At 29.6% G+C, this 22,814-nt stretch overlaps 1 protein-coding gene across 6 annotated transcripts; it reads right to left on the minus strand.

Moving 5' to 3' along the window:
* Positions 1 to 238: 238 nt before the first annotated feature.
* Positions 239 to 22,561, minus strand: LOC139515999 (angiomotin-like). Of its 6 annotated transcripts, none has more exons than XR_011662894.1 (15): positions 22,499 to 22,561; positions 12,359 to 12,496; positions 11,260 to 11,944; positions 10,339 to 10,492; positions 9,785 to 9,929; positions 9,416 to 9,454; positions 8,529 to 8,674; positions 7,789 to 7,941; positions 7,262 to 7,390; positions 6,224 to 6,294; positions 5,583 to 5,687; positions 4,862 to 5,064; positions 3,625 to 3,707; positions 2,114 to 2,870; positions 239 to 1,931 (listed from the first exon to the last, which is right to left on the minus strand). XR_011662894.1 is itself a non-coding variant. In XM_071305802.1 (14 exons), exons 2-14 carry the CDS (start codon positions 12,477 to 12,479, stop codon positions 2,820 to 2,822), a joined length of 2,085 nt encoding a protein of 694 aa, XP_071161903.1. In that variant the 5' UTR covers positions 12,480 to 12,496; positions 22,499 to 22,561; the 3' UTR covers positions 239 to 2,819. The 6 variants fall into 6 exon arrangements, 3 of the variants coding, with proteins under 3 accessions (XP_071161903.1, XP_071161900.1, XP_071161901.1); XR_011662892.1 differs by having other exon boundaries at positions 21,901 to 22,525; XR_011662893.1 differs by lacking the exon at positions 22,499 to 22,561 and adding an exon at positions 19,480 to 19,708.
* Positions 22,562 to 22,814: the final 253 nt, after the last annotated feature.

A 22,814-nucleotide genomic window follows, 5' to 3' on the forward strand; every position in this document is an offset into this window, starting at 1 on the left:
ATCCTACTTCCAATTATTTTTCTTAACCACTCTGTCAATATTGAAGCTGTTAGGAAATTTTCATTTTCACAAGTTTCATTTTGATCCTCTTTTATCATTTGTTGTAAATGAATAAGCTTTGAAGCCTTGTAAAAACTCTGTTGAATGTGTTCTAATTCAGCCCAGGAGTCATTCATCACTGCTGTGTGGACGTGAAATATCATTGATTGGTCCATTTACTCATGAAATAAACAAGCTATCAATTTTCATGTTTTATTTTGCATAGATAATTTTTGACATCATATTTTACAATTTTTACACAATAAAAATCACAGTCCAGCTGGTTTACATACAAAATTGGCACTTTAAAAAATATTTACAAATAAATATGACTATGAGAAATATTCTCCAGTCAGGATTTTCAAATTGAATTATCTCCCTTCTCACACTCAATATTGGATACATTGCTAAAACAAGGTTTGCTCAAGTTAATGTGCATATCAACAACAACAAAAACAACAAAAAACAAATAAGAGATTCAAACAACAGAATACCCTGTTAAATGCTCAAATGTAAACATTTCTAACATATAGTATAGTATGTACATCATCATCGGTCAAGTACTGGTTAAAAAAACACAATTCATGAAGACAGCCATTTTGATTGCCTTCCTGTCAAAATTTTTACAACAAAATCGTGAAGAATATCAAGCAAGTAACAATTATATTACCTTTGTATGGAAAATGTGCAATGGAAAAAAATGTGTTCAAGAAAAATTACTAAGATAAAGTTTAATCACTTTGTTGATGAATTGTACCAATAAGAAACATGTAAATTTAAAAAAAAAATACTAGCAAATGTCTACATTCTGATAATAATTTTATACAATATCTCTAACATTTTATGTTGATAGCACCATAGTAACTAGTATTGCACTTCTAAACATATGACAATAATCTCAAAAGGTTGACTATATACAAATTATGATAATGAACATATGAACACTTTCTTTTACATAGATAACATCAATTTGGTTCTAGCAATGCACCATTCCTAATTCAAATCTCTCTAAGCAACTCTCACACTGAAAGACAATGGTGTCATTTTGTTCTCTCCATACATTCAATAAATTAACCAGTAAAAACAATAATATTTTGACTAAACAAAGTCAATTGAACTAAAAATAGACAAATTGTTTTATAATCAAACAAACCACAAAGCTGCCAAGGTCAGACACAAAACTGTCTGAATCATTACAGCTCTTAAAATCTAGCAGTCATAATTTGGTTATGTTCTAAATATGGAATTTTAATATGAAGTAAGTTGACAAGATATTAGAAGAAACAATGAATGATGTTAAATGATGTTTACTGTAAGCAGATCAACTGCCTCAGTGAAAGCTCCGATGAAGTCATTTACAAAGAATAACGATCTGATTTTTATGTGTGTGTTGTAAAAAGGTAATGATACTTTGTACAATTTTATTTCTAAGAGGTTTAAATGTGTGGGTCAGAGGTAAGTCATTTTGATGTTTTTTAAAAACCCAAAATATTAAATTCACCTCAGAAGTTGTCTTTTTTTATCATATGAATATCTAAAGAAACCCATTTTTTCATTTAAAAATAAAATACAGGCAAAATTAAATAATTTGAAGTTGTTCAAGAAAATATTAAATGCTAACAAACTTTTCATTAAAATTATGAGGATAATCTCATTTAAAAGAATGTTAACATTAAAATTTGAGTGAAAGAAATTCCCCTATTAAATAAAAATTTCATATAAGACTAAGACCATGTAAACATTTTCCCCTATATTTGATAGAATATGAAAGTGAGGCTATGAAATCAAGGCCATTCCACAAAATGGAAAACCTTGGACATTTGGAAAATGAAATCTATATTCAAAATAGCTGTTAATTATGATTAAAAGGTTTGTTTTTCAAACGCATTGAACTAATAAAGCATTTGAGGGGGTAGACCTTGGTGAAGGGAGATAACTCCTTAAATCAGTGATGCGTTTGTACAAGTCAAGTTTCATCAATGTATTTTAAGCATTTACCTGAAACAGATTGAAAATAATCTATGTAACCTAGAAGCTTAGAATATGTTTATGAAAATGGTTGACAAAAACGTACTGATGATTTTAAGAGTGATTTCCCTTAACATAGGTCTACCGCCTTAACATTCCTGTAAAATGAGATTTATAAAATGTGACATTTATTTTACCACATAACGACTTTATTTCTAGACCTGATTTCAAGAGCAGGTTAGCTCTATTTTTAAATTTTTAAATGAATTTTAAAATCATGATAGCTCTAAATGAATAAATATTTTATTTTATCTCAAATATTTGGTTGATTCATACTTTTTACATTCAATTCATATATTGGTACTGTGTTTAACCTAATACTAATAGACTACAACTTCCAGAGAGAAAAGGTAACGAAAAAACTACGAAAGTGTCTTCTGCAATTAGCAAAAGGTTTACAGTTCAACTAGTTCTTGACAACACTGCAGATCTATGACTAAAGATGAATCCTGCTAAACTTTCAATTTTTAAGTCTTGTATGTTTACAAGACTTGCTTGTTGTTTCAAATACATAAGCTTATTTACAAAACATTATAACTGAGAGTACAAATTTGCAACCCAGACGAAACAAAATATGCTTACGAAAAAAAAAAAAACATCAAAACTATTCTCGGAAATACTAACAACCATAGATCTTAATACATTTAAAAGATATAGCACTAATTTTAAAGAGGTGTCCTCTTTAAGAAACTTGAGTCCAAGGTCCACAAAACAATTCACTTGTTTACACCCGCCATTCTTTCTCTGCTTGTTCACACCTGCCAAACTTTCTCTCCTTCCTCTTCGGAAGAATCATCTTTATTCTGAAAAACAAAGAGGAAATATAGAACATAAAGGTAGAAAATGATACATTAAAATAATAACTTATATGACTATCAAACTAAGGACTATTTCAAATCTTCAGAAACTTAACCTTTCCATTGGCTTACCATTTCTATCAAATTTTAGGGTCTACTTTAATGATCAGTTGATTCACATTTCATCTAACAGTAATTTACTATGTAACACTGATATTTGAACTTGTTTTTATATTCATAATATTGTGTATAAAAGTTTACTTTAATGACTTTTCATTTTCAACAAATCAAAGTCAGATTATAGCCTAGATTTTGTACCCCAAGTTGGAAGCTTTATTTCATTTTAATCTTGCTTCTAAACACATTTGATTAACTTCCAAGAACTGGCCCCATCTTAGGAATACAGCAGCAATTAAAGTGGCAATCAATAGAGCTAAATAGTGAATACATATTTGTTTTTTTGTCAGGAAATATGATTGGTATTCAAGATGATCTTTGGAACTTGACATTATGTGGGTTTCATGCTTTCTTTTTTTCAATGTAATTTTGGGAAAGCTTGTAAAAAGTATTAGTGACCATAAATTCTGTGGCAAATTGAACATTGATGTAATGCAGGTATTCTGCATTTTAATCGACACTCACTGTATCAATATCAAACATGATTTTATAACATGCTCTTTCTATATTACCATCTTATATTGGTATCGTTGCACAAATCTTAAGACATGTATATATATTTCAGTCTAATAATGTTCATTACCTCTAAGTGGATACTATCAAACTTGTCTTTTAAATCATCGTCTAGAGACATTGCTCTCCCTGTTTCTAATGCACTTGTACTACCTGAAATCAGTGGAAAATTCCATTATCTTATCTATTATACACCTGCTTAGGGGAAAATAATATTTAAAAATAAATTTATCTGACACCTGTAATTTCTCACGAAAGAAAAAAAATGAGAATATTTCCTTAAGGCCACACATGATAAATTACAACTACTTTTCACTTGAATTACGAGCTAGGAAATTTTATACACTCGTAAAAATGAAAAATGGGTTCTTGTCCTACACAATTGAATATTCATTTCATTTTTTTTACCATCAATTTGGACAAATATGCAAGAATGCGATAATGATATACATGTATAAATGATAGGTATAAATCATACACCATTTTAAAACTACTTCCTTCATATCCATCAAATCATACAAACATTTCTCATTATAAATCTGAAATCACATACACATTCACAAAATATAAAAGGAAATTACTGTTACTCATCTTTCAAAATAGAAAAAAAAAATCTTTTTCAGGAAAGGAATGTTATTTTTCAGACAGCATCTATTAATTGTTTATTTTATAGAAGTGTCTTCCGGGTTGATGACCAATGACTGCTAGAATAATGATTTAATGACCCATCTAGGTAATTTAGATTTAGAAATGTACATTGTGATACCAAGATTTATTGCAACTGTACCCATACTGTGTATTCATTATTATTCGTTGGATACCAATTTTTGTGGGTTTCGTGGGCACAGGTGAACCACGAAATTCAAATGTTCAACGAATTACAAATTTCATTTAGGCTTTGTTTACAGATATTGCTACAAATATCAACAAAAGATACAAGTTTTCCTCAATCCACGAAAATTGATACCCCAAAAAAAATGAATCCACATATGTAAAGATAGCCATTTGACATATCAAAACATATCTTACAATAAGGACTACTATGTGTTTTTTCTGTTATCTATGTATACAATAAGGACTACTATGTGTTTTTTCTGTTATCTATACAATAAGGACTACTATGTGGGTTTTTTTCCTGTTATCTATCTTACAATAAGGACTACTATGTGTTTTTTCTGTTATCTATGTATTCAAAAGAAAAAAATCAAACACATTCAACAGTTTGATAATCACGAAGGGAAACTGTCAATAGATTTTTCTTTAGACAGAGCTTACCCAGATTTAAATGTGTCATGTTAAATAATTACCTGTTTTGTTATGTCTTATTGTTGCATATATACTAGAAGGCATATCAAACTGGCGACTGAGTGAACTTGTCATAGATGGACGGGGAGAATGCTGGGGAGAACATGATAAAGTATGCACACTACTACTTCTCATCATTGGGGATCGCTGAAATACACGAATCATCGCATCTTTCTCTGCTAGCTGTGTCTGCAGTGCTTTTACCCTGTAGATAAAAATATGGCAATGATGTACAAACTTCATATATACATTTGGTCACATACATTTTGAGCAAAATGATTGTGTAAATACATGGAAAATCTGAAACTTTCCTAAGACTCTTTATTCAGAGCTGTTTCTGAATTTTTTATACTGGGTTTACCGTTCATGATTGGCATTAACTTCTGCCCTAAGCACTAACAAGTTTTTTTACAGAATACTCAATTGAAAATTTCTTATTTGCCCCATAACCCATAACATTATTTTCATCAGTGTCTTAAAAGACTCCAAAAAACTTATTCTGGACCAGTGCTGATTTGAAAATATATACAACAAACATGAATAGTAATTCAACTACGGTAGTATAAATGATATACATTTTTATATAGGAAGTAAGAATTCTTGTTTATCATATCTCTGACAATATCTGACATGTAATTTGATACATTAAAAGATGTTTAGATCTTGACAAGAAATCATTACCACTATTTTATCACAATCAGCAAATGTTTCATGATAACTTACTTTGCTTCTAGATCTTGCATCTGCTGTTTGTTGTAAATAATTTCTTCCATTTGACGAAGTTTTTCTCGTTTCTCATTCTCTAACTCCATTGTGTTTATAGAGTCACTGTAAAAAAGTTAACAAAATATGACTTTTCTTGTATTTTAATTAACTTATATTACATTTTTACAATGTTTGTTCAATTTTCGGGACCACCTCATTATTTTTCATAAAACTAAAATTACAGTGAGGATTGCACTGCTCTTGTTCATCATTTTTTCTGCCATTTCAGCATAATACCAACATTTCAGTGCATTTATACTTCATCTTCAATAATAATTTCATCATGTTTATTTTCATACACAACAAATGTCTTGCTTTGGACCATAAACCTCAATTGACATGTATTTTATACACCTACATATTTGTACCATTCAGTGAACAAACGAAAATACCAACAACTGTCAGAAATTCTTTCACCTTGACCTCAGCTAACGCCATATTTATAATTCGGTATAAACATGAATGATTATTACACTGATACACATTCCTCAATGACATGTGACATTAATTACACCATGGGCTAAATGTAACACTTCTAACTGTCAAACGCCCACAGGCACGACATTCATTGAATACGAGGGATTTTCCCCAAAACATACCTAGAACTACTGTACATATTCTGTAGTGAAAATTGTCGCAGGGCATTTTCTTCTAAATATTTCTGTTCCCACTGAAAAGAAAAGAAACATAATTTTAGAAAAAATAGTCAGAACTGCATATTTTATATAACAATACATTGTATATCATACATTGCCTGAGGGTACTGGAAACCATAACTCTGACAATAAATCAAATTTCAAACATTTTTACAAACTTACTTACTTACTGATGTATTTAATGTATTAGAAAGAAACTTATCTTCTAAATAAATAATACATTTTCAATCAATGTGGTGTTTGAACAGTGACAAATACCGATTTCTAAGCAAATTTTTCAGAAGGTTTAATCAATTTCATATAACTTTGCTTAAACAGAAATTGTATGAAGGAGGAGCATATAGGAACTTAAAACAAGTAAAGTTGTAAGCTACTGCTCACATATGCTACACTGCTCTAAGAAAAATATTTGACAGGAAGTTTTTAATAACGCTTGATTTGTAGTTACTGAGAAAATGTGAGGTAATTTCATGCAAGGGACGGACTGACAAAGGTACAATGGTATACGTACCCCCATCCTAAAGAGCAGGGGTATAATAATTTGTAGGTGATAGTATCTTGCATAAAATATCTTGGAATTTTGTGGTAGTTGTGTTTTAGAAACCTCCAATCCCCCTAATTTCATTTCAGTCATGCATTAAGTTAAGAAATGGTGCAACATATTCTTAGTGTTTGAAACTACTTAATTCTGTGGTTTATTTATATCTTAATTCTGTGGTTTATTTATATCCTTGTGATAAAGTAAACAAATAACAAATAGATTTTTTAGTTAACCATGTTATTTGTGGTTTATTGCCACAAAAATGTAAAACAAATAATAACTAGTGCAATACCAGTGCACACGAACCCAGAGTAATCCTTCAAAACCAACAGGTATGCTGTTATCTTCTAAAATCATCATGTACTGTGTAACATCAAATCATTTATGATGAAACTCTATTTATAATAATGAATGACAGCTCAATTGAAAAGAAATATTACCTTAATAACTTCTGTTTTTAGTTCTAATATCTTTGCATCTTTTTCATTCAGTAGTCTTTGTAAAGAAGATAGATTTGTGGTATCTAAAATTTCGTCTGACTTCTTTTCTATTGTTTTTGGATCTTTACCCTGCAACAAAAGGAAACAATACATCAAAAACCCAACTTATAAAGGCTCATCATTCAGCGTTATTTTACATCACTGCACCCTGACCATATTCAAACAGGGTTATAAAGGAACAATGTTACCAACTATGCACTTAAGAATCCTTTCAATGTACATGTATATCACATGATTTCTACATTTTACAACACAATGTAGTTCATATGTAACTTGAATATAGGGTTAATCAGAAAATGACAGAATGACTTTTCAAAATTTTCAACAATGACAATGTCTTTAAATACAGTTCTTTTGTTGATAAAACACTCTTCAAGTCTGAACTTATGACATACTGAAATATTACATTATCACGGTCGTGGACTCTCTTTTTCAAATAAAGTTTGTTTGTATATGTCTTCCCTTACCTTTATTTGTTGTTTAAGTGTTTCATTTTCTTTTTCTAATCTTGTTCTAAGTTGTTTTTCCATTTGTTCTCTTTTGGAACAAGCTGCTTGTAATGAGGAGAATGCCTTTTGTAAGTTTTCTAATCTCTCCATCTGTACTTGTTTTTTACAGCACTACAATAGACAGAAGCTATTACTTATGTTTCAAATACAAGAACTAGATAAAACACAAAATCAAATGTTTTAACAAGTTTTTGGATAATCCTTCAGTTTTAGGATAATCCTTCAGTTTTAGGATAATCCTTCAGTTTTAGGATAATTTTCTTCAGTTTTTGGATAATCCTTCAGTTTTAGTTTGTTAAAACAATGGTACTGTATAAGCATAAGGGATTCTATAATTGCTACAAATGTATGTGATAAATATAAAAAAACTATATTTGCAATAACTGCAGAGAACATGTCTACTTATAAACTAGAGTATAACAAAGGTTTTTTCTCTGTTTATTATAAATATTTTATTTTTGAACCCTTACTCAACCTTTCTTCATTTCTATGTAATCTAATCATACATAAGAAAGCATACATTTGATAAAGGATGTTATCATATAAAAAAAAAGTTGGCTATTAACATAGATATAGGAAGATGTGGTATGAGTGCCAATAAGACAACTCTCCATCCAAGTCACAATTTATAAAAGTAAACCATTATAGGTCAAGGTATGGTCTTCAACACGGAGCCTAGGTTATTTTTTGTCCTTTACCTCTTTTTCCAAATGAACAACATTTGCTTGTGCATTAGTTAAAGCATCATCTAAAATGCCATTTTTGTCTTTCCATTCTGTAACTTCTCCTTTCAGAGATACTATTTCCATTTCATAGTTCTTTTGTGTTGTCTGTACTTCCTTTTCTATTAAAAGAAAGAGATAAAACACATGTCAAAGATTTATACACTTATGTGTTAACACTGTTCACAATGTAAGTTTTCGTGTATTAGCACAATAGTAATTGATGTAATGTGTGTAAAACACCATGAAATAAAACAAAAAAATTGTAGCACAGTGGCATTGTGAGAGGAAACTTGTTTTTCAAACCAAATAAAAATTAAAAAAATAAGATTACTATTAATTCTACCTTTGTTAATGAGGAAGAATATAGAACTTGCAAATAAATACATACATGTGTTTAGAAAAAAGCAAGCTGCAGAAAAACCTTTCATTACATATAAAGTATAATTTGTAACCTAGAGACCCTCACTGCATCGTGCACAAAAACTGTACAGTTGAAAAAAAGATAAACTGCAATATCATCAACCAAACTTTCAGTATAGATCATTAAATTTTGGCATGCTGCCATCACAATAATGAGCATGTGAAACTTAATCACTTTTATGAATGATCATGAATGCAGGCACTTGAAAAATATTTCTGCTGAGGGCACGTAACATCCTGTCTGGCAGAGATAAATTTCTACCTGTAGGAAAAATATGTCAACATTTAAATCAGATATGGCTGGATAATATCTACCAAATACACGTGCAACTTCTCTTCCGAAATCTACTCTTCTCTTTTAACTCAGACTTTTTGTAACCTTCTAATGATATTTATTTTAAAAACATCTATCATGTTGATTATTCAACTACTTTACGTACCTGATTTCCCATCTAAAGACGTGTCTGATGCAACTTTTTCTGAAAAAAAAAAAAAAAAAAAATTTAGATATAAAGCTAATTCATTTCTCAAATTTACATCATAAAATACATAATTCAGTTTGATTTTCTTCAGATTTCTTTTGATTTATGACTATTGCAATCTGACATTTCTTTTTAGTATTAATTTTTTACTCTACCCTTTCTCTACAGCTACATTTTGCCTAAAGAATTAACAATATACATGTAGCATATTTTACTTTTCATGATAAGTTGATTTTTTTATGACATATTTTGAAATGTAAGCATTTAATAATTTGCACATACATTAAAGTAAATGTATATGTCTTATACATGTATATATATATATACCTTGTAACTGTTTATTGGACAAGTACAATTTCTTAATTTCTTCTTCATATCGTTTCTTCCTCATATTTTCTAATTTCTCTCTTTTTCTTGAAGACTGGACTAAGGATTCATAATCTTCATGAACTTTCTTAATTTCTAATTCAAACTGCAAGTATAAGGAAAGAAATAATCAAAATCAAAATGGTCTAGCAGATTTGTATTTTGTTGAAAATTCAAGTTTGTGGTTCAGTTAACCTTTATAACCTTCCCATGAAATAAATGAAAATTAATTTCCAACAAATAATAATGAATACCCGATTCTTTTTATAAATCATATACATGTATGAATAAAAGGAGATGTTGTTTACATGAATATGTCAAGCAAAGGGCAACCAAATGTGAAGCACCAAAAACTTAAAGAAGCTATGTTCACTAAGAGTTATCTCCCTTCCAGTCAAATATTTGTGTATTTACTTTGTTCACCATAAGAAATATTTATAAATTCTAACTAGTTTATCATAGCTTTGAAATATATATATATTTAAACGTCAATATCTAATTTTAAATATACATACCTTTTGTAATATGGCAACTTTTCTATGGTAATTGTTCAAGTCCTCTCGAAGTTTCTTATTTTCATCAGTTAAAATATTTAACATTTTTCCTGTACTTGCTGTTAAAACACTGCAATCATCCATTTCTGGTAGTAGCACATTTTGAACTGGTAATCTGAAATTACATCAAAATGATAATAATATTTATTTTTTGTAAGATTTTAATATTTTATATAAACTAGATTCCTTGCTGTTCTGTCATTCTGTGTGACCCAAGGCTCTGTGTTTATTAGGCCATACTTTCCCCTACAATGTATACTTGTTTTCTTTTTACACATGTGACTGGGATGGAAAGTTGTCTCATTGGCACTCATTTCACATCTTTTTATTTCTATCTATATGACTACATGTACTTGGTTTGATATACATGATATATAATTTTTATCCTTTACAGTTGCAAATTTTCTTTGTAAAGCCTTGAATTGAACTACAAAGCAATAAAATAAAAACACAATCTAGGTTTATTGTAACTTTAAGCAGCATGTATTTCATGTATCCTTGACTCCATTTTTTTTAAAACTTTTTAAAGTCATTAGTGTCTAAATGTGCTTCCACATTCTGCTTTTAAATAATTGTCTGAGCTTCATATTTTGTTTCATTCACAGGAAATAATATTTTTAATGTAAATAATCATATTTTTGACTCAGCATGGTTACCAAATTTTAAGTTTCCTCTCTCACTTTAAAATTCCTTATTGATTAATGTACATGTAGTTTAAAATGCTACAGTCATATTTTACATGTACATGTATTCTCTATGATTTTTTTTTTAACTTTTTTTAAAATATGTTTTCTGTTTCTTTAATGAAAAACAATTTAAGACTTATCTCATTTAAAATAATTAAACAAAATCCGAAAGTTAACTGGATGAACAATATTGTACCTTGTTCCAAAGTTTGTGTGATCGCGTTCAACACTTAATAAATGTCCACTTCCATGGTGACTTTGTTTATTATGTGCTTCCATGTATCGAGACAGATCTGGCTGCGATCGACATGTTGTCATGTCTGTTCTTTCGACAGTTTCATAAGACCTTCGGAGTTCATTAGCTTTAGTACCAGGGTACTCCGGTGGAGGAGGTAAAGTTGTAAAATAACTCGACTGAAGCTGATTAGGAGAATGTTCAATATTCCAGCTAGGACTAGAATAAATAGGAGCGTTCGAAAAAGTCGTCACATTTTCACTACTAACTGATGAATTTTTAATTCCCGTACAAATTCCACTAAATGTACTTGGATTTGTTTGCCATTGTGAAACTGAACACGACGGACAGTTCAGATATCCGTTAGGATCTGTGGGGTAAGGAATACAGTGTTGTGGATGTCCTGACATATTATAATATGGCTGATTTGTAGAAGGAATAAAGTCCATTGCAGTTTTTGGCATTCCAAGTCTTTCTAATATACTATAACCCATCTCACTAAACTCCGGCTGATGGTAATTTTGTTGGGTCGGTGTGTGAGTTTCCTCCCCTTGCGGTTCCTGTCTTTGTGTTGTTGATAAGTTTTCCATAGAAGACACAGATACATCTGTACTAGTTTCACTTCCTGAAAAACTTTGTCTCAAACCTGAAACACACAATATATGCACTGCTGTTATAATATTCCCTAAATAAAACACTAAGTTATAATAAGACCACCTCTATGAATTACATAATTAAATCAAGAATGCTTAAAACACGTAGTTATATACTCTTCTAAAGATAGACAACAAAAAACAAAGAGATTGATAATAATCTTAAAAAGCTTCGCTCATCTTACGAAATTTGAGAAATTTCATACATCAGTAATTCAAGCAACATTCATAATGATCTATTTAAAGATTACATATATACACCGAATATACTGATTAATATTTGTGTCAAGGTGAATTACACATGCTTGTTACATGTCTGCAGATCTCAAATTTAAGATGAAAAAACATGATTACCAACTTCCAGCTTTTAACACATAATTAATTTGTATCTTATTAAAATAACGCACCTGATTGTTGGGTATACATTTGTTTCGAATGTCCCGGGTAAGGAGGAGGGTCCCTGTATTGTGTCTGTTGCTGCATGGTTCTAGGTTCTTGTTCTGTGTATATATAATCTCCTCTCAACATATCTCCTTTGGCTAATTCTACAAACAAACAAACAGTTTAAACATGTGTGTATTTAAAAACCATGTCATGTGATTGACAAAACATAACAATTTAAATCTTTTAGTGATTATATTTTGTCAATTGAAGTGTGAAATTCTATCATAATTAGTAACATAGTAATTGGCTAGGTCATAAATCTGTAATGAATTTCATAAGTGATTGAATTTTTTGGCTGTGTTTCAATCTCTAATAAATATGTATGAATCATACAAGAAAATATTTATTGCTTGGAATGTTTAGATTATATAAGCCTGTTGTGTCTGTTATCCTAATGAACATCAACCCATCTTGGCATATTTCTGTTTCATGAAGAGAAATGATGCCTTCATGAAAACCATTTATTAATTTAATGAGTTTCAAATGCATTTTTCTTGTCATTAAAAATATAACTTTATTTCATTTCAGGAAGAACATGAAATATTACAAAAATATTTTAAAAGTTACAAGCAAAAACAGGAAAACACTTATCTCTTATGTTATCTGCTCATGTTAGTTGTTAATTTCTTATTCTTATCAAAATACATTTTATATGCTGACAGTTCTAAAATATTTGTAATATTTTTTTCCCACACTGCCTTCAACAAATTGAAAAAGGGAGAGACAGTGACCCCTAAGCAGGATAAGTACAAAGTTTTCCCTCCGCCATTATTGAAACCAGGTCAATCACTATCAGCCATTTAACATAATTATATCTCTTCGAAAATTTTCTTTCAAATTCTAAGGATTAGTATGTATATAATGAACTTTATTTTTTTTAGCTGTTTGATAGAATAACCCATACTACTCCTACAACATTATGAAATTATGAATGTACATATCATACATTTACAGTATAAATAAATTAACAGTCAAAAATATGGCCTGTATAACCATTAATTGGTTCGAATTCTGTCAAATAATTTTGATTTTGAAAATTGGTTTGATTCTACATAAAGGAGTAGGTTCAGTAAGACCCCTTTTTGGCCCCAAAATATAGCAGTTTTAGAAAATTGTGAAAATGTAATCTTTAAGCTATATTTTGGAAAGTAAAATGCTTCTGCTACATAGATATGAGCTGTTTTTGAAACTACAATGCACACATATCGCGTTCTAGCATCATTAAGTCATGCTAAATTACTGAAATCTTCAAAATTTTAGCATTTTGGTTAATTTTTAGACGGTTTCCGTCTAAAATGAAAGTGGCCGCATTCGTGTTCATTCATGATATTGAAATGTAAGTTGTATTTGATGATAATACAAAACATATATAAAGGTTGAGGATGAACACGGATGTGGCCACTTTCATTTTTGACAAAAACCATCTGAAAAGTGACGTTTTTTGGCATATTTGATAGATTTTTCATATTTAAGCTTGAATCAGAGCATTTTTAATGACTAGATCAGTTAAAATTTTTCACATAAACTAATCGAATCAATTGAAATAGACACTTAAGTGTTTAAAAAGTGTCCAAAAACTTGCGTTAGATGAACCTGAAATTTGAGGCCAAAATCGGCCCTTACCGGACCTCCTCCTTTCTAAATTATAATATTACAAGTTTAAAGGGAAATTCCGCGATTTTTTACTTATCATCTAATTATGTTCATCTTAACATAAAAAACACATTTGCAAAGTTTTAAATTCATATTCCTTCTAATAACGGAGAAAATCAAATATTTGTAACTTTTTTGGTTGAATTCTCGAGTGGGTCGTGACGTATTAGCCCGATTTATTGAATTCTGGGAAAAAATAAAATCTGTTTAACTCTTATAGCTTATCGACAATATACGTAATTAAAAGCGCACAGCTGACGAATGGTCGAAGTTATAAACCACAATATAAGAATGAACGAAAGTGAATATGCATATATATACCGTTTTGTATTGATTGAATTAAACTCCTATAAATTATCTCTAGTAAATGTTTTTGAATAAATTTAATTAATTATTGTTGAGATTTTTTTCATAAAATATTTATTGAACATTTTTACTGATATTGAACTGAAAATATTTCAGTTCTATTTACCGTTATTGTTTTGATAATCATTTCAATGCAACTAATGTGTGAGCAGAGTGTGTATATTATTTTGTAAAGGTCACTGTATATTTCTCGGCTTGAGGTCAATTCGTTTACCTTGTAGCTATTTAGCCGCAGGTGTGAGTTCAAGCGTACACAGGTATAAATGTTGTTATTTGGAAAGGATAAATAGAAAGGATTAGAGTATATGCTGTCATGATGTTAATACACTAAGATTAAATACACGATGAGAATAAAGATACAATAATTAAATTGTGTAAATTAATTGAAAATAAAATTCAGATTCGTAATTCCGAAAGTGTATAAAAATAAAAGGAAACAATTTTTGATTACTTTCTTAGCGGCAATTGGCGTAAAGATTCAAATATGAAGCAAAAAATAGTAGTTTTAATCTTTAATAAAAACTAAATGCAATATTACCCAATTTGATATACCATTGTACATCTGTTTGATATCATTGACTTTACCGGAATTTCGTAACTTGTATTCAAATCTGGCTGTGTTTAAATGCTAATAAAACTATTGCAATTTTAAAGTTTTTAATTGACAAAAAAATACAACATACAACATGCATATTTTTTTTTTAGTTTCTTTTTAACATTTTATTCTTACATGATTAAATTCATTTGACAATCATTTACACGAACTTTTTGTGAAAAGAATACTAATTATCTAAGCTAAGGCATTATATCTTTTGAGGATTTTTGAGGATTTTTTTTAAAATTCTATGATAATAGTTGTGCAATGTTGAACATGATAGCCGTCATTAATCCAAATAAGTAATACAGTAGTTGTAATAAAAGTTATACTTTAGTCATGCATTACAGATATTGACGAATTTATAATAGTTAGTTCATACATCGTTGTTCATGAAACAATCATTATTAGTATACATGTAAGTTTCCTGACGTATAAGAGCCATTGAGGATGAGCTCCAGAGAAATCAGACTAGTTGCGTTTCGTTCGTTTGTTTGTTTGTTGGGAAAGGAGAGGAAATGCAACCGCTTGTACAGATAAACGACAGAATTACCATACAAGCATTTATAGTCAACACAATCAGAAAGAGTTCCCATCGTTAGACGGGGAATATGAAGGCTTCCAAGAATGAACAAGTGACATGTCTAAGTCTGAACAGTTAGAGAACAGACTATCGACATCGAACGCTTGTTCTTGATATTTGAAACTGTATGCATATATATACGTATACGTTTATGATATAGTGATGAGTTCTGACAAAAACTAAATTCCTTCATGGTTATATCTTGCCATACGTTTATATTGGTTTGTAAGGTGATTACTCAAAATCGTTATTTGAAAATCCTGTTTGTGAGATGTTACACAGTAGATTCATTTCAATACAGAAATTTCGTCTATATATTTCACAAGTGTATAACACGGAGAAGCTCTGAAGGTTCATTACTCCCATTTTGTTTGGGTGTGAACCATCGATGTTTACAGCAATATCAAGGAATAAGGTGATGATGGTAGAAAGAACTATGGGCGTCATGTGGCAAATATTACATGCATATCGGACAATGAGTTGTCAATCTGTATGAAAAGTTTTCCAATACAACCATATTATTGAGAAGGAATGTTTACATGCTATACTCTCGTACTAGTATTACAGGGTTCTTGTGGCGTTCACCTTAGACACACATCGTTTTAACGATGTTTAAAAAAAGACAGAACCAATTTAATGTCATATTTCCCTATTTTTTAAATATAACTAAAATTCTTTTATCTGACAAGAATATCCCTATTTAGCGAACAAGTAATTTATTCTTTTTTCGGTTATTGAATACCAAGAAAGAAAATAAATCCCGAAATTAATTTGAAACTTTGATACTCAAAAGTTTCCCAGCAAAATATTCACATCCCCTGGGGATAATTAGTGTTCGTCCAGTGGCATATATAACAATTGTGATGACGAATTCCTTCCTTTGTTTGAGAACAATCTTATTGAAATATAAATCTGTGATTTTCCTAGGTCCACAGCTTCAATGAACCAAAGCAAAAGTTATACATCGACCTGTATTTAAATCAAATTGGTTCTCTTCTTCTTTTGGTATACAACTGTAGTCTATCGACATTCGATGATTACATACTGTTGGCATACGTTGGCTAGTCTATTTACAACACTTTTACCCCTATTTATTCAAAATATATGTTTTTTTCTTATGTTCAATGTATACACGTATATATTTTAAATTGCGCTATAGTTCCGTAACTTTATATCCAGTCGTATAAACGAATCGTCGGCAAGTGCGTACATTTTTTTAAATCAATATTTCTGGTCTGTTCCAATCTGTCCTTCACTATTGACAATGACTATATATTACATTTTCCCAAATTCACCCTTGGAAAAAATATTTAAATAGATTTTAATTTCATCAACTCTTATTTTTTGGGTATTATTTATATATTATGAATTATATTCTTTACACCAGAAATGTTATTTATAAACAAGCGTATGAGTTTAGTAATGACAAGTAAGACAGAGTTGTATATTATACATCTGATAGTTCAAAATGGAAAGTTATAAGTTATAAGTTATCAGCCGTGTACACTGATCAATACCTGCAGAAGTGAAACGATGCATGAACTTGCAAGCCCGACAGGAAATCGCTTGAATACCTGGACGTGTCACCTCACACCCCTCACAATACCTTTGGAAGTAATACCTTTAGCCATGCTGGTGATCAGATAAGGGAAGATCAAAATATATTTGAAAAAAGTTTATTACTTTAAAGAATTATGAACAAATTAGATTTTCGAAAACAATTTTCACGGAACACTTATTTATGATTTCAACTTTGACTTTTCACCTAATTCCAATATCAATAGTTTAAAAACAACAGACCATGGTTATTTAAAAAAAGTAAGAATATTTTCCGTATCAAGTTAGTTAGTCGTATTAAACAACCGTACGATTGACAAGATATCGACACGCAATTACGACTACATCGGTTACTGTAGTTTTGTTTCTTTGTGGTTTATAGACATATCGTTTTTATTCATCGGGAAAGAAGACAAGATGGCGGATCTCGGAGAATTGATACTCTAAATTTAAAATCGATGGTGATCGCTTATCTAGCGGAATAAAACTTTAATATCTATGAATTTGAACATTTTTATACAGAATGAACATAATATCAATTTTTGATTTTTTTGCGAAGTTTCCCTTTAAGGAATGTACACTGTAGAAAATGCAGTTTTATACATTAATAACATTTAGATATTTTGTTTATACCACCATGACTGCATATGTACATGACCCACCATTACAAATTACCATGGTATGCCAACATTTTAAAAGGTGGAAAGGTTTCAATTGCAAAATAATACATTGTAGTCAACAATACTAAATCCGAGCGTATATTTTAACTAGAAGCAAAAATGGTGAACCAAAATTTTTTAAAACATATAAATCTTAATAAAAAAATGCATAAAATTTTCAAATAGGTCAATTTTTAAGGGCATTTGAATTTTCATTTCTTTTTTCAATTATTACATTGGGGAAATAAAAATGACACCAGCCACAATCAATTAATCTGTAACTACTGTATTTCCTTCTTTTTGTTCAGGGTTACTAGCAATAGAACAAACAAAAAGTTTACAAGACTTAATATTTTGAAACAATCCCCCAAATGAATATGTTGGAAGTAAAGGGCCTACCCCCCTTTTTGATTGAAATAAATATCAATTATTAGCATAAAAATGTTCAATTTATTTCTCACCTAACTGGTATTTCTTCACTTTTATGGCATTACACCATTTAATGTTAAGATATATATATATATATATACAATATTGTATAATATAAGCCATCATCCTTTAGAGATCTATGTATATGTGTGGAGAAAAAAATGTGGACAAGCAACCCAATGAAAAAAATATTCAAGACATCATTATCTCTTTCTTGATAATTGTATTTAAAAAAAAGTCATCATAACATCACCCTGGTACATATTCATTTACATAGCATTTTGCTTAAATTTCAACATTCTTCATTTTATAAGCCACTCATCTCAACTTAAACTGGATAATTATTCATTTACAGTTTTCATTTATCAAAGAAATGCATATTTATATATACCCCAAGGTTTTTTTTTTTACAAATATATCTTCATTACACAAAACAATAATTTATAAAATAGGTATCAACATGAATTTAATGGTTTTATACATTTATGGCACAACAACATGATTCAGATACCAAATTAAAAAGAATGGAGATACAGAACACTTTCTATTGTTTTACTTAAAGATTGCCACTAACAGGATTGGGTCAACACACCAAATGGGGAACTTTTCACCGACTCATACTTTTCAGTAAATCAGGTTAGGGCTTAGTATTCATTATCTCCAGTCATTCATCTTTTTAAAAATTTGCTGCATTTTTATTATTAAATATGTCAAAAAGTTTATATAAAAAAAATCAGTTAAAAAAAATGATTTTAGCAGTATCAAATGATTACTCATTTGAGGGATTGTGACTTCTTTGGGGAATAGTTCCCGAGTTGATTGGTTGTACCCTCCGTTGTACCCAACCTGACTAATTTGGGGAAATACGCATTTTCGTGTATGTACACATTTTTATAATATAAAATGAACCAGTCCTGTTAATTGGGAACACTTTCAAAGAAAGCAAGACAAGTGAAGTTGAAGAGTTGGAACAATCATTGTCTGTTCCCAGATGTCCCATCCGACATCCAAAATCACGTTAACCGTTACATTCCTTAAATTATCTAGCAGGTGCCCGCGAGTCTATCGGGACATCCCAGGAATTTACGATCATTTTAAGGTTTAAGAAAGAAATGCACCGACAAGGGTCAATATCTAATTCAATACATATAGTTGTTATATAAGTTCATAATTAAACAGATAATTTAAACGCAAATCGTACAAAATTGTAATTAACGTAAAAGTACTAGAACGTAAACATACCTTCGGACATCTTTTTGTCAGACGTAACACGGAATCATGGGAAATATGTGTAAGTCACTGAAGCATTTAATTTATTCCAATATGGGATACCTTGCATTCCACTGATAACGTGCCTTAGAGATAAATTTACTGAAGTAGGACAAACTATTTCTACTATTTTGTTTAATTCCATATTAGGTTACGGCCTGTGATTGTAAATTTAGGAGGGAAACGACAAATGTCAATCATTGTAATGGCAAACATGATATGTGATTTAGAACCGCAAATGAATTCATGCAGTATGAAAATTATAAAATAATCACTTTATCCACAGGGCACATGAAAGAAAGAACTTTACAGTAAAAAAAAAAAAAAAAAAAAAAATTATGAATATGTAATACTTATTTATTAACGTTAGAAAATTTTGAAAAGAACCGATAATCTAGATGTAAAATTTCTGTAAAGTGTTTAGTTTAAAATCTATCAAGTTGTTCACTTTGCTTATCTGAGATGATCTATTAAATAAATATAGATATATTTATATACATGAAACTATAATGATTGATACATTATTTTGAATCACATGCAATAATTTGATGTACTGTGTAAGAAAGGGGGGGGGGGGGGGGGGTGTTACTTACAAAAACGAATCATACAGTCATATAATTCAAAGATATATGCAAGAAAACTGTAACTTTGGTAAGAAATAAAAGGTCTCGGTCAGCTATGACCTGTATACAATGTCCTTGGTCACAGCTTAAAATTGGACACATATGATATATGTTCAATCTATATACATTTCCCATTTCCATTCTAAATTTAAAGTTGACTGACAAATATGATTTAATATATATAAATATAGCATGCCCAGAAGATATTCCTTCAATAACGAAGATATTCCTTCAATAACGAACTTTTTGTTGTATGATTATGCATAAATATTTTCGAAATTCTTAAGATAAGGGGTTTTAATTTTTCAACATCCCGAAACCAAAAACTAATACCTATATAACTTCTATGTTTTCTATTTTAACCAGCTTGATGATCATAGTTTTAAAAGACATAAACATCCTGTAACCGATAGTTTTGAATTCGTATGAATATTTTTTTTTCACATTCATGTCCATTTGTATATCATTTACTTATTTTATTCATACCGAAAAGAAGACACCCCTTTGTGTTTGGAACCCGTCAATCTTGAACTTTAAAACGAGATATATATTTTTTAGTATATATATACTACCAAAAAAGTCTCTTGTTTTAAAATATACTTAAATACATTTATACAGTGAGATAAAGAAATTATTTCGGAATGAAAATGCATTCTTTGATTGAATTTGTAGGAAGACTACACACAAGTTGTTACTCAAACTAACTTCAATGTAACATAAGCAACATCAATTTCGATTTTTCATTTAGTAAACATTTTATAACAACTCATAAGGTTTTCCAATTTTATAATTTCCCTTTCCTGGTCACGTCATTTCCTTTTGTTTAATTTAACAACCTTTTTGTTTTAAAACAACTACGGAGCCCGTACCATTTCAACCCCTTAGCCTTGGCATCGAATGCAGCAATCCATGGAATCATACAGATAAAAAAAATGTTTTACTCCAATCTTTTTCTTTCAGCTTTGCAATTAAAATTGAATTCCATATTCAAGGTCATTCAATTCTCATCACTCAATAATAATGCAACTGTATCCCTAATTTCGGTATAAACATCATTTTTGATCTATGAATTAAATGATTAAAACAATTTGTAGCGGTTTGGTCCGTTTGTTTTAACAGACTAAAGAAATATATTAAATCACATATTCGAACACATTTTTCGAATTTCACACAAAACGAGAATTATTGCGATATGTCTGTCTGCAAGCGTATAAGAAAAATTTCGTTTCAAATTCAGACTTTTTGGGTTAAACTCAGCAAAATTTTCCGCTTCAAATTATAAATCAAAGGAATATTTTTTTTAACTTTTTTTTCAAAAAAAAGGAATAATGGGAGTTTCATTCTCTGTATCTGATCCATGTGCAAACCTTTTTGAATTGTATCAATGTCAATGTAGTATACTTGCAGTCTAATTTTGATATGGTCTTTTCACATTTAGCGTAGCTAAAGAAAGGGTTCATATGAATATTAAAATATACAAATATTTCGAGTATTTCAATGTTCTTGGTAATATTTTTAGATATTGCGGAATGAAATAATTTTATCAATACAATATAATGAAATTAATAAGAAACTATGATACTTGTTGATTTTATTTGTGTTTGGTTTATGAGAATAAATATCAATCATTAATTAAAACGAAACACAAAACGTAATTGGTATTCATAGAAAAGTAGTAACAAAAATAAACAAATGTAACTAATTACAACACAAGTAACATAATTATTAAAAATAAAAACAAAATGTAATTAGTTAAATTAGAAATCCCTACCTTTACGGATTTGAAAGTTAACATACGTCGGAGTATTATCTTGTCTCTCGAATGCCATCATACTTAAATCAATCCCCTTTTCCTTTTCTATTTCCCGACACACTTCTATACTCAAGAATTTTAAGTAGTATATCCTTTAAAAGTTAATTATGAAATGGACATCTTCCTGTATATGATATACTTGTAACCTCCTCAAAGATATTATTGAAATTCAGTATTAAAATTCCTTAGTTACGTTCAGCACTTACGCAAACAGCAGTTTTCATTAAATATGAGAAATATTTTTTTTCTGTACTAGTCTGAATGATTGTTATAAATAACTCCTAGCATACTTTGCATTCCAATGACTTGCGCTATGATAACGAACACACAACTACATCAACACTGATAATCAGTATTTTATTTGTTTATTCTTCATATAAATTTCTTCTAAAGAAAATGGTATCAAATTTTATTTATTCATACCATAGAAGACATTGAAATAAAATATTTTAAACACGCAAAAGCATTATAAGATATTACACAATTTTTCTTCTATATCAAACAAAGCTATGAAGCTATACCTTACCCCCTATCAATAATAATAAGTTTTTATTACCTGGTCAAAACCCTTATTTGTCGTAATACTAAATAAAATGTCTGTGGAATTTGGTTGTTTTCACATACAATAAAAGGATAGTATGGATGAATACACATACTATTTTGAAGGTTAAAATCATAAATCAAATCAGGTCCTTTGGCAATTTTACAACAATACAACCACTACTTGAATAAGCTTAGGAATGTGGCTAGATGCCTTTCCAGTTCAATATTTAATATTTCTTTTCATATGTATGTATTTATTGTGCATTATGTACCGACATGTCCTTTTAATGTTCAATTAAAGGTTTGGCACCTGCTCAAAAACTCGAATT

This window comes from Mytilus edulis, chromosome 3 (assembly GCF_963676685.1).
Source record: "Mytilus edulis chromosome 3, xbMytEdul2.2, whole genome shotgun sequence".
Lineage (NCBI taxonomy): Eukaryota > Metazoa > Mollusca > Bivalvia > Mytilida > Mytilidae > Mytilus > Mytilus edulis.